Source organism: Dromiciops gliroides, chromosome 3 (assembly GCF_019393635.1).
Source record: "Dromiciops gliroides isolate mDroGli1 chromosome 3, mDroGli1.pri, whole genome shotgun sequence".
NCBI lineage: Eukaryota > Metazoa > Chordata > Mammalia > Microbiotheria > Microbiotheriidae > Dromiciops > Dromiciops gliroides.
Genome location: NC_057863.1, coordinates 262037421 through 262054341, shown reverse-complemented (window position 1 = coordinate 262054341; position 16921 = coordinate 262037421). Strand labels below are relative to the sequence as shown.

The following is a 16921-nucleotide window of genomic DNA, read 5'->3' as shown; positions in this document are numbered from 1 at the left end:
ACCTGGAAAGGTAGGATGGGCTTCAGGGTAGCTTTATATATGATCCCAAAGGCAATTGGGAGTCGTTTGAATTTGCTGAGTAGAGGAGTGACATGGTCAGGGCTGTGCTTTAGGAAAATCACTTTGGAAGCTGTGTGGAGGATGGATTGGAGAGGGGAGAGAACTGAGTCAAGGACATCAAATAAGAGGTTGTTATAATAGTCCATTCAAAGGGTGACTTGGGGCCTACACTAGGGCAGTGACTGCATTAATTGAGAGAAAAAGACAAATGTAAGTGATGTAGAAACAAAATATGTCTTGATTGAATATGATGAATGAAAAAGAGCTTGGATAGGTAGGAGAAGAAAAGATAAAGCTGAATCATGAAAACTAGAGAACAAAGTAATTGAGATAAGATGACATTCAATAGTGTCAAAGGCTACAAGGAGGTCAATGAGGAAGATGGAGAAAAGGGCACTTGATTTGGTGTTTGGAGACCATTGGTAACTTTGGAGATGGAGTTTCAATTGAGCGATGAAGTCAGAAACCAGAATGCAGAGAAGGTGAATGAGAGGAAGTGAAGGCAAAAAGTATGAGTAATTTTCTCTAGGATTTTGGCCATGAAAGAGAAATATGGGATGAAACTTGGCATGAGGGTGAGACCTTAGGAGGGTAATTTTAAACATGGAGGATACATGGGCATGTTTGTAAGCAGCAAGAACAAAAATGCTGAAAGAAAACACTAAAGATTAGAAATTAAGAGGATAATTATGGGGGCAATCTGTTTAATAAGGTGAGGCTGGGTAGCTGGGAACAAAAACATATAGATAGGTTGGCTTTAGTGAAAAAGGCCCAAAACAGAAATCAAGAAAATATTTAAATATGAAAAAATAGCAGGTGTATGAGGAAGGCATATTCGGGGAGACTAGAATAGAAGATGGGTTTTGAGATACAGAAGTGGGGAGATGGGGGGCTCCACTTCCACCATTCTATCATGGAAAAGTTAGAAGCTATATTGGACTTAAGGATATTTTGCACTTTTCATTGCTTAACAGTTTACACTGCAACAGATAAGATTTTTATCTACACTGATTCTGGAGTAGTGTCTGTTGGTATGGGAGAGAGGTCAAGAGGCTGGAAAGAACAAGATTGGGCAATCAGAGACTCTTCCCTTTGGGGTCAGAACCAACAGAGGGATTTTGCTGATGCTTCCCACTATATATATATTGGTTTGTGGAGCATATCGGTGCCCATTAGAGATATTTTACACTCTTGGCTGAAGTGAATGAGCAGGTCGATGCCCTTATAAGAATAGCAGAAAGTTATGGAGGAGGGTTTCCATTGCCAATCTGGACCAAGGAACTCTGATGCCATCTTGTGGTGGATGTAGGACCATATGATTCCTTCCCCTCTTCTCAACAAAGGATGAGACAAGGGGCAGCTAGATGGCAAAGTGGATAAGCACCAGTCCTGGATTCAGGAGTACCTGAGTTCAAATCTGGCCTCAGACACTTACTAGCTGTGTGACCCTGGGCAAGTCACTTAACCCCAATCGCCTCACCAAAAAAAATAAAAAATAAAAAAAACAAAGGATGAGACAGATACTTTTGCTCAATTATGCTCCTTGGGGAAATAGCTTGGGTCACCCTCATTTGGCAGGTTTATTTTCCTCTGAGATGGTATGGATAACTCCTTTTTATAGAGGGATTGGGGAACCATGAGAACAGTGCCCTGTTTTCTAGTGACATGGGGCAGATGAAACTGTCTCTGCACAGCTATGGGGAATGCAAATTTTCATGGAAGAAAGGAGATCCCTTAGCCAAATTGATGGCAATTCTGAGTCTGTGGATGAAGTTGAGGGATCGCTCTTACCCAGACTCTACGGAAGACGAGAGTAGTGGTTCAGCAAAAGCTGCTAAAAGGGCAAAGATTTGGTATTATCCCCTTATAGGACTCTTGGGGGGAAAGAGGTTTTGGTTGGGTGGGCCAGGAAATACTGAGTGGGTGGTGGTATTGGAAGATTCTTGGTATCAACTTAGATCTCAGGACAGCTTACATCCAAGTCTTATGACCTCTTGGTCATACAATTGCAGATAACCCTTATGGATGATGATGAGTTGTTGACTGTGCTGGAAGTATCATCATCTGTGTTCTAGCCTTAATGTTCTTGGTGCTGTTCTGGCTCATCATCACCACCTTATATCAGGAGACTCATTGTAAACTGCAAAGATATGGTGTCACCCACCACATGATCGGATTGTAAAGATCTGACTCAGTCCTTCTAAAGAGAGGAGGGCAGGAAAAACCTAGGACTTATGGCTTTTGGTTTTTTTCACTTTTTTCTTTTCTTCCTTTCGTTTTCTTTATGATAACTGCTTCAGGGAATCTGGTAACTTTTTTTCTTTTTCCCTTTGGTATTGCCAATTCCAGGGGGGGTGCCCAGTTAAAATCTCTAAAATATCTACATTGTGGAAAGTCCTCTAAAAGCATCTTAAGACCTTGATACCATAGGAAGAGGGGAGGGTTTTGGAAGAAAAACTACGAGTTCAATGTGTAAGAGAGGATTTTCCTCTCCTTGAGGGAACATGGATTAGGATAGTTTCTCCTAAAACCATCAAGGGTTGGGCCCTGCACCAACCTTCATGCAGCTTCCTGGTAGCCTCTGGCTATGTTAGCAGGGATTCCTGGTCATTTAAGGCCATAAAAAGGCTCACCCACTAGTCTAGGTTCTTCACATTTGGCAATCACTGTCAGCTTGTTTGAGGAGACACATATTGTTGCTGTCAAATGGGGTTCCATAAGTGGGGGGGGGGAGAGAAGAGAGGTGTATTGACTCTGTGAGCAGTTGTTTTCTTTCCCTTCCTTATTCTACCAAAAAGAAGAAAAAGACTCCTCACATCAAATAAGCATAATTAAACAAAACAAATTTCCACATTAGCCATATCCAAAAATGTGTGTCTTATTTGGTAACTGTGCATCTATCACCTTTCTATCATGACATGAATAGCACTCTTCATTAACTCGAGAAATAATGAAAAAAGTGGGAAAGGTGGCATATCAGCTACAGATTTAAAAATATACTACAAAGCAATAATCATTTAAATGATTTGGTACTGGTTAAAAAAAATAATGGGATCAATCAATGGAATAGATTAGCTATATAACATTCAATAGTGTCCTAGTGTTCAATAAACCCCAATACTCCAGTTATTGGCAAAGAACTTGCTATCTAATATAAACTATTGGGAAAACTGGAAAACAGTCTGGCGGAAATGGGGTTTAATCCAAAAGTTCATACAATATTGCTAGTAGCAAGTCAGATCAAGTCAAGTCAAGAATTGTTTATTAACGTCTATTAAGTGCCTGTCACAGTGCTAAGCACTGGGGGTACAAAAAAAAGCAAAAAGTAATCCCTGCTCTCAAGGAGTTCACAGATTAATGAGGAGAACATGGCAAACCGTCATGTTTTTGGTGTTTTTTGGGGGGGTTGTTAGGGTTTTTTTGCAGGGCAATGAGGGTTAAATGACCTTGCCCAGGGTCACACAGTTAGTAAGTGTCAAGTGTCTGAGGTCAAATTTGAACTCAGGTCCTCCTGAATCCAGGGCCAATGCTTTATCCACTGAGCCACCTAGCTGCCCCCTGTGGTAAACCATTATGTAATGTGATGAAATAATGAGATTTAGCAGATACTCAAACACCCACCTGGAGATTAATCTGGACTGATTGAATCAAGTGAGAGTGATTAACTACTGATTAGCTTACTTCAAGTTAACTGGATTGTAATCACACCTTGAGAACACCTTCAGAACCAATGGATTTGGATGATGCCAACCAATCAGCTTGAAGCAGTGTGTAAGGACCGACTCTGTTCCAGACCTATAAAAAGCTTCCACAATCAGCTTGCCGGAGAGAGTTCCTGATTAAAGCAGGCTCGTGGAGGAGGACTTCAGGAAGAACCCAACCAGGCTGGAACTCTAGGCTAGGTAGGACTTTTTTTTTTTCTTCTGAACTCCTTGTGAATACTTCTATGCTTTAATGAATGTTAAATGCCCAAAGACTGGTGCTGAAGCTTCTAATTTAAGGCAACCACAATTTAGATTTTAAATATCACAGTAGAAAAAGGATATATACAAGATAGAATGGAGATAGACACAGAGAGAAAGCACTAAAATTAAGGGGGACTGGGAAAGGCTTCTTGCAGAAGATGGGACTTTAGCTGAGACTTGATGAAGTCAGAGAAGCTAGAAGACAAAGATAAGGAGGAAGAAAGTTTTAGTCATGAGAGACAACTAATGAGAATTCATAAAATCAGGAGATGAAAAGTTATCTGGGAAGAACAGCAAGGAGACCAGTGTCAATAGATCAGAGAATACAAAAAAGGAGTAAGGTATAAGAGGGCTGTATAGAGTGGAAGGGACCAGTTATGAGGTCTTTAAAAGCTAAACAGAGGATATATATATATGTCACACAGCCAGAAAGTGTCAAGTGTCTGAGGCCGGATTTAAACTCAGGTCCTCCTGAATCCAGGGCCAGTGCTTTAATCCACTGTGCCACCTAGCTGCCCCACCCCCCCAGAGGATATATTTGATAAATTAATTGGATATGGAGATGGTCAGACTTTAAGGCAGATCAGTTTGATAGATAAATGAAAGATGACTGGAGTAGGGAGAGGTAGAGTGAACAACCAGCATGCTATTGGAGTAGTCTAGGCATGAAGTGATGAAGGCTTCCCCAGGGTGGTGATAGTGTCAGAGGAGATTGGGGATGTATAAGAAAGATGACACAAAGATAGAAACAATAGGATAACATAATAAATGTCAGTAGGCGGGTAGGAGCAAGTGACAAGTTGAAGTTGACACTTGGGTTTTGAGCCTAGGTGACTGGGATGATGTTGGTAGCCTTGAAGTAATTGGAAAGTTGGGAAGAGGGGAGGGTTTGGGAATAAAAACTATGAGTTCAATTTTAGACAAATTAAATTTAAGATGTCTACAGGACATCCAATTCTAGATGTCCAATAAACAGGTGAAGATATGAGACTGAAGGTCAGGAGAGGTGTTAGGGCTGGATAAATAGATCTGAGAATCATCTGCATAGAGATGACATTTTAATCTACTGAAGATGATAATAACACCAAGAAAAATAGTATAAAGGGAGAAGAAAAGAGGACCAAGAAAAGATCCCTTTCAAGTAACCCATAGTTATCATATACTAACTGGATGAAGATCCAGCTGGGAAGGAACAGTTAGATGGGTAGGAGGAGAAATAAAACAGTGTCACAAAAACCTACAGATAAATACTAGAGGACTGAGAAACACCATTAGAGCTGGTTTCAAAGATTATTGGTAACTTTGGAGAGAGCATTTTCAGTTGAACAAGAAGGTCAGAAGTGAAACTTACAGAGATTTGAGAACAGAGTGGAGGAAAAGAAGTAAGGACACTGATTGGAGATGGCCTTCTCAAGGAGTTTAGCCATGAAAAGGGGGAGGGATATAGAATGATACCTAGCCAAAGGAGGGTTCAAGTGAGGCTTTTTTTTTTTTTTTGAGGATTGGGGAGAGATAGGCATATTTATAGGAAGTAGGAAGCAGCCAGTAGACAGGGAGAAATTGAAGATTAATGAGAGAGTAGGGATTATGTAGAGGGCAATCTGCTAGAGAAGATACAATAAATTGGGATCACTTGTGCATCAGAGGGGTTGGGCTTGACAAGGAGAAGAGCCATGTCTTCATGTGAAAGAAAGCTAAAGGAGTAGTGGAAGGCATCTGAGTGATGTATGAGGAAGAGGGGAGAAGAGAGAGCTCTTGTGGAATAACCTCAGTTTATTCAGTGAAATATGAGGCAAGGTCCTCAGCTGAGAAAGGGAGGGTACCATAGAAGGTTTGAGGAAGGTGAAAATGTTTGGAGGAGCTACTGTGTTGAGTGGGAGAGTAAATAAATAAAGGAGATGTAAATGGGCTGCTTGCTGCAATCAGTGCTCCAGTTGGGATTATGAAACATAAATTTGTAGTGGATTCAGTCAGTATGGTTTCCAGAATTTCTCTTGCATCGTTAGGAGTATGTGAGGAGTGAATTCCACCTTAAAGAGCTATTATGGACACAGTAAAGGTCAAACATAGAGGAAAGTGGCTAAAAACATCTACAGACAAAGCTTCAAAGAAAATGCAGCTTGGATACAAGTCTGAAAAGAATTCCTAGAAGGGTTAAAACGAGAGTCTCAAAAGAGCTACCACTACTTTAAAAAAGCAAGTGAAAATTAGAGGGAAAACTGGGAAAAGAAGTAAGAGTTAGGGAGGGAAAATATGGCAAAGGAATTAATAGATTGGAAAAAGATGTAAACCCCCCCCCCCAAAAAAAACCCACCTTTCTTAACAAGATAGCTTCTTAAAAATTAGAATTGGACAAATGGAAGCTAATGACTCCATGTGACATCAAGAAATAATAAAACAAAGTCAAAAGTGAAATATGATAAAGGAAAAACAACTCATCTGGAAAGCAAATCAAGGAGAGATAATTTAGGAATCAATGGACTGCCTGAAAGTCATCATCAACAACAACAAAAATACCTGAGACATCATATTTTAAGAAATCATAAAAGAAAACTTCCCAGATATCTTAGAACTGAAGAGCAGAGTAGAAACTGAAAGAATTCATCAATTACTTCCTGAAATAAATCCACAAATATAAGTTATCAGAAATATTTATTATAGGAAAAATTTAAAAGTTCTAGGTCGAGGAAGAAATACTTCAAACATCCATAAAGAAAGAATTCAAGCACTGAGGAGTCACAGTCAGGATCACCTAAGATTTAGAAGCCACCATTTTAAGAAATCACTTAAAAAGGGCAGTTAGGAAGCACAGTGGATAGAGTGCCAGACCTGCAGTCAGGAAGACTTTTGCTGAGTTCAAATCTAGCCTCAGACAATTACTAGCTGTGTGACCCTAGGTAAGTCACTTAACTCCATTTGCCTCAGTTTCCTTATCTGTAAAATGAAATGGAGAAGGAAATGGCAAACCAGTCCAGTATCTTTGCCAAGAAAACTCCAAATGGGGTCACAAATAGTTAGACATGACTGAAAACTACTGGACAACAATAACAACAAATTTTAAAGAACCAGAGAGCTTGGAATGTGCTATTCTAGAAGGCAAGGAAGCTAGGCTTAAGACAAAGAACTATCCAGCAAAAATGAATAAAATCCAGGGGGTGGGGTGGGGAGAGAACTTTAGTGAAATAGACATCGAAGCAGTCCTGATGAAAAGACCAGAGGTGAACAGAATATCTGACATATAAACACAAAAGTCAGGTGAAGCATCAAAAGGTAAATAAAAAGCAAACAATTATAAGGGACAAAGTTAAACTGCTTACATTCTTATATGAGAAGCTTTTTGTTATTAATTTTGTCAATTTTGTTTATTGTTTCCCTCATATTGAACCATTGCTGCTGTCTTGTAAAATCTAGCCTTGTTATAGTGTATGATCTTTGAAATATACTACTGTAGTTCCTTGATAATATTTTGTTTAAAATTTTTGTATCAAAATTCATTAAGGAAATTGGTTTATAGTTTTTTTTTTCTTTGTTTGGACTCTCCCTGGTTTAGATATCAAGGGGTTATTTGTGCCTTAGAATGAATTTGGTAGGACCCCTTCTTTACCTATTTTTTCAACAGTTTATATAGTATTAGAATTCATTTTCCTTTAAATCATTGGTTGAATTCACTTATATAGCCATCTGATATTGGGCTTTTTTTCCCCTTGGGAGTTCACTTATGGCTTGTTCAATTTCTTTTTCTAAGATAGAGTTATTTAAGAATTCTTTTTCTTGTTCTGTTAATGTGGAGAATTTATAGTTTTGTAAATATTCATTCATTTCATTTAGATTGTCAGTTTTATAGGCATATTGTTGGGCAAAGTAGGTTAGGATTGTGGTGTCTGTGAAAACAATAGCAAAGTTCAGGAGAGGGGTAGATTTTAGAGGAAAAAATGAATTTGGTTTTGTATATATATAGTTTGAGATTCCTACAGGACACCTAATTCAAAATATCCAATGGGGAATTGATGATATGAAACTGGAGTTTAGGTAAGAGACTAGGGCTGCCTATGTGTTTAGGAGCAGAGGTGGACTGGAACCAATTTTAAAATTTTCAATATGTGTATTTATACTTTGGAAATCAGCAAAACAGTACAAATCAGAGCTTGATTTATTTTTTTGTGGACTGTCTATATTAAAGAAAGTGATGGAGAAAATGTTAATACATCAGATTAAACTTCAAAGTGTATAATGAGTGCTTTTTTTTTGAGAGACATTATTAAATATTTGCCAGCACACCCCTGTTTAGGAGTTATCTGCATAGAGATAATGAGGTCACCAACTAAAGTATAAACAGAACCCTGGAACTTGATCAGGTCACCAAATGAGAATATAAATAGAAAAGGTGATAAGCTGAGAGGATGGGAGAGGGGACATTGTGGGAGACTTGGGGAGAGGAAAAGATTTAAAATAGCCACTGTGAGGAATTAGAGAATCAATTAAGAAAAAGTAGATGGATTGTCTTTGTAGTGGAAATATGCATTACCGTGTGATCCCTTGATGTTTCTTAAATTTCATTTTGTAACCTGGGTCCACCTTGTAACTCTTATTTGTAATGCAATTTTAATTTGCTGTGGAAACTTACCACCTGGCTTGTTGAACTGCTCTCCCAAGCCCCTTCACGTTGCTTTTCGCTGTGTATGAATAAGAGATAATCCCTGCCTTTTTTATTGGTGTAAGGCCACTGAGATTGGTGTAAGGCCACTGAGATCTGGCCAAGGTCAGATATTGAGAGGGCCTTTGCTTACATTGCATCTTGGAGAAAGCCCTTTAGTTGAGATGCCTCATTGAAAAAGAATTTTCCTCCCATTGTGTTCATCCATGAGGCACTGACCAGAGCCAGGACCAGGACTCCTGGGTCCAATGCCTATGCCTGAGCGGAAGGGAATTTTTTCCTTGTCTTGGTCAAAATAAGGCTTGTGCCAACTTTCAATACAGTCTTGCATCTATGACCGTACAACTGAGATCAGATAATACAGGCCACTGCTTCCCCTCAGAGATGGAGGAACTCCTGTCCTGAGCACAGAATACTACTAAATTGTGGACAAAAACGAACTGATACAGAAGGCCAAATTGGCTAGGCGGGCTAAGAAACACAACGCCGTCGCAATCTGTATGAAATCTGTAACTGAGCAAGGAGCTAAATTATGCAATGAAGAGAGGGATCTTCTCTCCATTCGCTTACAAAAATGCTATGACCCTGGAGGTCATCTTGAAGAGTCATTTCAACATTGAGCAAAAGATAAAAGGTTATTGAGAAAAAACAGCAAATGACCCAAAATAGCAAGAGAAAATTGAGACAAAACTAAGATATCTGTAATAATATATTCTGTTAGAAAAGTTTGTGATTCCTAATGCTTCACAAACAGAATGCAAAGGTTTCTATTTGAAAATGCCAGGAGACTACTGCCATGGTTTGGTTGAGATTGCTGCTGGTGATGATGAGAAAGCAAATGTGGATCAACCACAACAAGCATATCAAGAAGCATCTGAAATCAGCAAAAAGGAGATACAACCAACATTTCCTATGAGATTGGGTGCCCCACCTGTATTTTTCAGTGTTTTCTACTTTGAGATCCTAAATTCTCTGGAGAATGCTTGATCCCTTTCAATGACATCTTTTTGATTTATTTTAATTTTTGTGGGTCAATGAGGGTAAAGTGACTTGCCCAAGGTCACACAGCTAGTAAATGTCAAGTGTCTGAGGCTGGACTTGAACTCAGGTCCTCCTGAATCCAAGACCAGCGCTTTATCAACCGTGCCACCAAGCTGCCCCTCAAAGACATTTTTTGATGAAGCTATTGCTGAATTTGATCTATTGAGTGAAGAAGCATGCAAAGATAGACTAATAATGCAATTACAAAGAGACAACTTGATATTATGGACTTTGGACACCCAAGGAAAGGAAGCTAAAGCAGGGGAAAATACAGCAGCTTTCCAAATTCTTTCTGCCTCATTCTAAAATTTACACAGTAGACCATTTGTCATCCATGTTGTCATGCAAATAGTTTTTTCTTATGACAGATTTATGTTACTTCTATTAGGATTCTTATATTTCCCATATGGTTTTTATGTTTAATATTAGGGGAGTAGACTATGTTTATGTTTAATTATGTTTTATGTTTAGGGGAGCAATATTTGGGGAGTTATCTATTTTCACTGGAGGTGGCCAATATGGAATTTGTATACACATTTGTATACACATTTTTCATGTTTGGCATAGTATTTTTAATACAGTGTGATTTCACAAGGCCAGTGTTAAAACAGCTTCTGCATCTAATCAAAGAAAACTGCCAATATATTGGCTTATATTGGTGGTAGTGGTAGTTGGGGTAGGTTAAAGGGATAATTAGTTCCAGGCACAGGTGTAGTTGCTGTGGTTATTTTGGGGTTGGAGAATTCATGACTGTAGTAGAAATAGATGTCTTATAGATATTACATATCATACCATGAGTATTTGTGGAATATACAATCTCAATGTGTCTACCTTTATGACTGCAGTTGCAAAAGTTTTCTTAAGACAAAGTTTTAAGGAACACTTTTGCAACTTCAATCATAAACAATTTACTCTGGAGAAAGGCAAAAATAGTTCATATTCTATTATTTGTAAAGTTACCTGCTGTTTATTTTCATTATCTTTTGCTTTATTCATTATGTTTGTATTTAAAGACCTAATGATAATGTAAGAACAAATGTATAAGTAAAGATGCAGTAAAAATAAATTATTTCTTATTCATAAAATCATTGTATATTAAGCACAGCAATAAAACAAAAAAAAATCTCTCATGTATTTAGATTGTTTTTGTGATTTAAAAATATTTACCTAACATACATGTGCTGTAAAAAATAGTTTACAGGGAAATAACTTGAATGATATCTAGCTTTGTTTAATACCTGATAAAATTTTCATGAACAATATAATTGTAATTATTATGAACATAGATTAAGTTGATGTAAGTGGACCTATGAATGGTTTTTAAAAACAAAAAGAGATTAGATAACATAAATCTGTCACAGTCATCACTATTGTTAAGACTTCCTTCATCTCATAAACCATACAAGTGTAATATATCAGCTCTTCCCACAGAGAGACTATGGATATTGTTATTTTAGCTTTAAAGAGGAAATAGAGGGGGGCAGCTAGGTGGCACAGTGGATAAATCACTGGCTCTGGAGTCAGGAGGACCTGAGTTCAAATCTGGACTCAGACACTTGACACTTACTAGCTGTGTGATCCTGGGCAAGTCACTTAACCCTCATTGCCCCTTTTTTTGTACTCTTTCTCCTGTACAAGATGAGGGCAAAAACCTCCTGAGACAACATGGTACAGTGGAAAGAGTCCTGGATTCAGAGGACCTGAGTTTGAATCCTAGCACTGCCACTTACCACCTGTTTATCCTTGAGAAGGTCGCTTAATTTCTCTGGCTCTTAGTTACATCATATATAAAATGAGGGTCTGGACTAGATAACTAGCATTTCACTAGATAACTAGTATATCAAGTTTTTCCTACTCCTCAGCCTTACCAATCACCATACATACTTTAGGGTAAACACACTATCTTTTCTGAGTTATTTAAACTGGAGAGGAAGAGAAGAAAGGGAAATTTTTTCAGCACTTGCTAAATTTGCTTGAAATACTTAAAAAAAAAAAAGACCCTGCATCTTACAAATCATAGGGGCTTAAGTGAACAATAAAAGGGAAAAAAGATAAAGAAAAAATAAGTTATGAGTTATTACTATTTTCTATGCTGATTTTTTTAGATAATTGAAAGAGTATAACTTTAATCTCAGCAACTCTAAAGTCATTTCTGCCTAAATATCAGTTCCACTATCTGCTCATTCAATCTATGCCAAATCCTTCAGCAATCCAACCCACAGCAACATAGAAATATATCTATTAGTCCCATAGGCTAATTTTTTTTTCTTACCGACTTGCATTTGCTTCCCAGGACATTTGTGATATCCAACTGAATTGCGGGCTTCACAAAAATACTCTCCAGTGTCAAGTTTTGAAACACTGTTAAATTGCTATTTATGAAAGAAAAAAAGTAATTTTCATTAGGTAGTGAATTTATTAAGTAGATCATACTGTACAACAACTTTTTGAGTTGTCTGATCCATTATATAGAATATATTTTTCTATATGAAAATGATATGGCATTTTGTGCTATCATTTCCAGTTTAAAACTTATCCAGAATTTCACAGAATAAGTAAAAATTCTTTAACTTCACAGAGCAAGTCAATAAGCTATCAGCTATAGGATGTCTGCAAATTTTCTGTTAGTGATATTGGATAAATTGTCAATGTATGTTTGTTTTTGATTCAGTGAGGCAATTGGGGTTAAGTGACTTGCCCAGCTTCACACAGCTAGTAAGTGTTAAGTGTCTGAGGCTGGATTTGAACTCAGGTACTCCTGAATCCAGGGCTGGTGCTCTATCCACCGTGCCACCTAGCTGCCCCTCAATGTATGTTTTATAAAGTTTTGAGTACAAGGTGTATGAACAAATTCAGATTTCTCAAGTATCCAAGGAATCCCTGGTTATTAATTAGGTTCTCTGTGATCTGACAGTGAGTTTGTGCACTTTCCAAAGAAAAAAATTAAGCCATTATAACATTAGAGTTAATTAAATTAGTGCCAAATTTTCTGTCAGGAAGTTTTTTAAGCACTAGACAAATCTAATTCAGTGTTTTTATTATTTATTCTAATGATAATGAAACAACCCTGAAAAGAGAGAAGAAGAGCAATTGAGAAATAAACAGAGAAAGATTTTGAGTAAAGATTTTTATACAGTTTTCTCAAAAGACAACTCCTTGGGAAATGTTGTTGACCAAAACAGAGGAAGGCAAAAAGGAAACGGGTTGATATCTTGTTGTTTAATCTCAATGGGGTCCATATCACAGTAAAGCAGTACTTTTGCTTCTCCCTAATTAATTCACTTTCTCATTCCCCACACAGATTAAGTCTTTGGTTCTCTCCTCATGCCCCCCATGATACCCTCCAAAACATCTCTAACATGTGTTGTCTTCTCTCAAGTAATATAGCTAGCCATTGCTCTAATTTAGTCTAGCCCTCATCATCTCGATTAGACTACTACAATAAATTTCTACTTGGTCTGCCTGACAACATTATTTCCCCATTGCAATCTCTTGACAAAGCTGGTAAAAATTATTTCCTTCTTTTTCTTTTCTTTCCTTCTTTTCTTATTTTTATTAAATTTAACTTTACATTTTCAGTTCTGAATTCTCTCTTCCCCCTCCCTCTCACACAGAGAAAGCAAGAAAACAAAACTCAGTCTAATTATGTCTAGTTAAACAAAACAAATTTCCACATTAGTCACTCCCCAGAAAGAAAAGAAAATATGCTTCAATATGCATTCTGAGTCCACCAGCTCTCTAACTGGTGTTTAATAGAATTGTTCATCATAAGTTCTTTGGAACTGTGGTCTGTTATTGTGTTTATCAGAGTTATAAAGTCTTCAAAGAGGTTTGTCTTTACAATATTGGTTGTAAATTCTATAAATTATTCTCCTGGTTCTGCTCACTTCACTTTGTATCAGTTTATACAAACTTATGAGGTTTCTCTGAAACCAACCCCTTGATCATTTCATATAACACAATAGTGATCCATCACCTTTATATATGATAGCTTGATCAGTCATACCCCAACTGATGGGTAACTCCTTGCTACCACATAAGGTGCTGCTATTAATATGTTTGTATACATGGGTCCCTTTCCTCTTTCTTTGATATCTTTAAGGGTATAGATCTAGCAGTTGTATTACTGGGTCAAAGGGTATGCACAGTTTAATAGCTTTTGGTTATAGTTCCAAATTACTTTCCAGAATGATTGGATCAGTTCACAATTCCACCAACAAAAACAAAACAAAACAAAAAAACAACAAAGAGGGAAGACTAGATATACACATTCAGCTGGATATAGAAATCTATCTCACCCAATAGGGAAGTAGGAGGGGAAGGAGATAGGATAAAAGGGAAATGATAAAAGGAAGGGTGAATTAAAGGAGGCAGTGGTAAGAAGCAAAACAGATTCTTGGAATGGAGTAAAAAAAGAGAGAAAGAAGGACAAACAAGAAAATAGGATGGAGGGAAATATATAGTTAATGATCATAACTGAATGTAAATAGGATAAACTCACTCATAAAAGAGAAGCAGATAGAAGAATTGATTAAAAACCAGAATACAACAATATACTGTTTGCAAGAGGTATACTTAAAACACAAAGACACACATAGAGTTCAAAAAAGGGGCAAAATCAGTATCTATTATAAGTAGTAAGCTGAAGTAAAAAGGGTAGGGGGGTAGCAATCATGATCTCAGACAAAGCAAAACCAAAAATAGACCTAGGTAAAAGAGACAAAGCAGAGAAACCACATTTTACTAAAAAGTACCCTAGAAAGTGAAGTAATATAAGAAATATAGCAGGTTTCTCTGATAAAGGCCTCATTTCTCAAATATGTAGGGAACTAAATCAAATTAATACAAATAAAGGCTATTCTTCAGTTTATAAATTGTCAAGGGGTATGAAGAGGCAGTTTTCAGAAGAAGAAATCAAAGTTATCTATAGTCATATGAAAAAATACTCTAAATCACTATATATTAGAGAAATGCAAATTAAAACAACTCTGAGGTGTCACCTCACACTTACTGGAAAGGACAAACGCTGGGAGGGATATGCAAAAATAGGTACACTAAAGAACTATTGGTGAAGCTGTAAACTGGTCCAACCATTCTGGAAAACAATTTGGAATTAGAACCAAAGGATTATAAAACTATGCATACCCTTTAACCCAGCACTATCACTACTTAGTCTGTATGCCAAAGAGATCAAAGAAAAAGGAAAAGCACCTAAATGTACAAAAATATTTATAGCTCCTCTTTTTGTGGTGACAGAATTGGAAATGGAGGGGATGCCCATCAGTTGAGGAAAGACCAAACAAGTTGTGGTATCTGATTATAACGGAACACTATTGTACTCTAAGAAATGATGAGTGTCAGCATTTCAGAAAAACCTGGAAAGACCTAAATGAACAAAGTGAAGTGAGCAGAAACAGGAGATCATTGTACACAGTAATAGCAATATTATAATGAACATTGACTGTGAAAGAATTAGCTATTCTGATCAATACAATGATCTAAGACATTTCTGAAGGACTCATGATGAAAAATGCTATTCACCTTCAGAGAGAGAAATGATGAACTCTGAGTACAAATTGAAATATAATATTCTTACTTTTTTTCTTTTTTGTAACATGGCTAATATGGATAGATGTTTTTGCATGATTTCACATGTATAATGGGTATCATGTTGCCTGACTTCTTAGTGGATGGGGGGAGTGGCTGGAAGGAGGGAGAGAATTTGGAACTCAAAATTTAAAACAGAATGTAAAAAAAATTTTTTTTAAAGAAATGAGATCTTTGGGGGCAGCTAGATGGCACAGTGAATAGAGTGCCGGCCCTGGAGTCAGGAGTACCTGAGTTCAAATCCGGCCTCAGACACTTAACACTTACTAGCTGTGTGACCCTGGGCAAGTCACTTAGCCCCAATTGCCTCACTAAAAAAAAAAAAAAAAAGAAAAAAAAGAAATGAGACCTTTATTCAGAGAAACTTGCTAAAGAGTTTCCCTCATATTTCTTGTTTCTCTTCTAATTTTAGCTGCATTAGCTTCATTTATGCAAGAACTTTTTAAATTTTGCAATTTTAAGTCTCCTGTGAACCTATTTCTTGTTTAGTCATGAACCTAGCCATAGATCTGATACTTGATTTCTTCTCAAAGTGTTTTTCCAAAGCATATCACTTCCCTGCTCAATGGCTCTCTGTTGCCTATAGGATCAAATATAAATTTCTCTGACATTTGAAGCCCTTCATAACCTACTATTTTTTTTTTTGCTGTCCAATGACAGTTGTTTTCTTCTGACTCAGAGAAATTGTTTATACTTTGTAAAAAGATAATAAGCTATTAACATCTTGTTAATTCTTTAAAACTTCATTGTGATCAAATCTTGTGATTATCTCAACTGAGGTGGAGGAGGGGAGATTTAGTCTTCCCTTCCCCCCCCCCCCCATTTTCTATGTAAGCCCCTTGAGGGGAGGGATGTTTCATTTTTCTCTTTTATTCCTAAGTACCTTAAAATATTTGGCCTGCTACCTCTTTTTTCACTTCCACTACTACCATGTGCTTCTTTCTCTTATTTATTTCTTAATGGCAAAAAAAAAAAAAAAAGGAAAACAGAAAAGGGTAGTCTTGGCTTATTTCAAGCCCATAAGACTGTTGTTCCCTTTCTGAAAATAGGTGGCCTACTTCCAGAATAGTCTCCACAAACTCACTGCCTTTCATAATTAACAATTGTGATGTTGATGTTGAAGAAGTTTGAGACACATAGTTTCTGGGTAATTAATCATTTTATTAATACTGCTAGCATATTCCTAATAAAAGGGGTCAGTGACACTACTGAATGCCAAAGACCCCTCATGGAACTCACTCAACACTATTTATATACCCTTGGAAGAGTGGATGTTCATGAGGGTGACAATTAACTCTGATTATTATTATTTTTTTTTTGCGGGGCAATGGGGGTTAAGTGACTTGCCCAGGGTCACACAGCTAGTAAGTGTCAAGTGTCTGAGGCCGGATTTGAACTCAGGTACTCCTGAATCCAGGGCCGGTGCTTTATCCACTGCACCACCTAGCCGCCCCCAACTCTGATTAATTATTAACAAGAGAGAGAATGAATATTATAATGAGAGGTGGACCTATTCTAATGAGGGGCTGGGGGAACCTGACTTTGATCATGCCATTTACTTCCAAATCACCTCTAGCCTTGGGCAATTTAATAA

At 37.3% G+C, this 16921-nt stretch overlaps 1 protein-coding gene and 1 pseudogene across 3 annotated transcripts in view; one reads left to right on the top strand and one right to left on the bottom strand.

Moving 5' to 3' along the window:
• Window positions 1-16921, bottom strand: part of JAM2 (junctional adhesion molecule 2) — a 126176-nt gene that overhangs the window by 24029 nt on the left and 85226 nt on the right. For all 3 annotated transcript variants that reach the window (XM_043996972.1, XM_043996973.1, XM_043996971.1), the window contains exon 6: window positions 11993-12092. In XM_043996972.1, the coding sequence (XP_043852907.1) occupies window positions 11993-12092 (100 nt within the window). The remainder of the gene's footprint in view (window positions 1-11992; window positions 12093-16921) is intronic.
• Window positions 9102-10026, top strand: LOC122746049 (annotated as a pseudogene).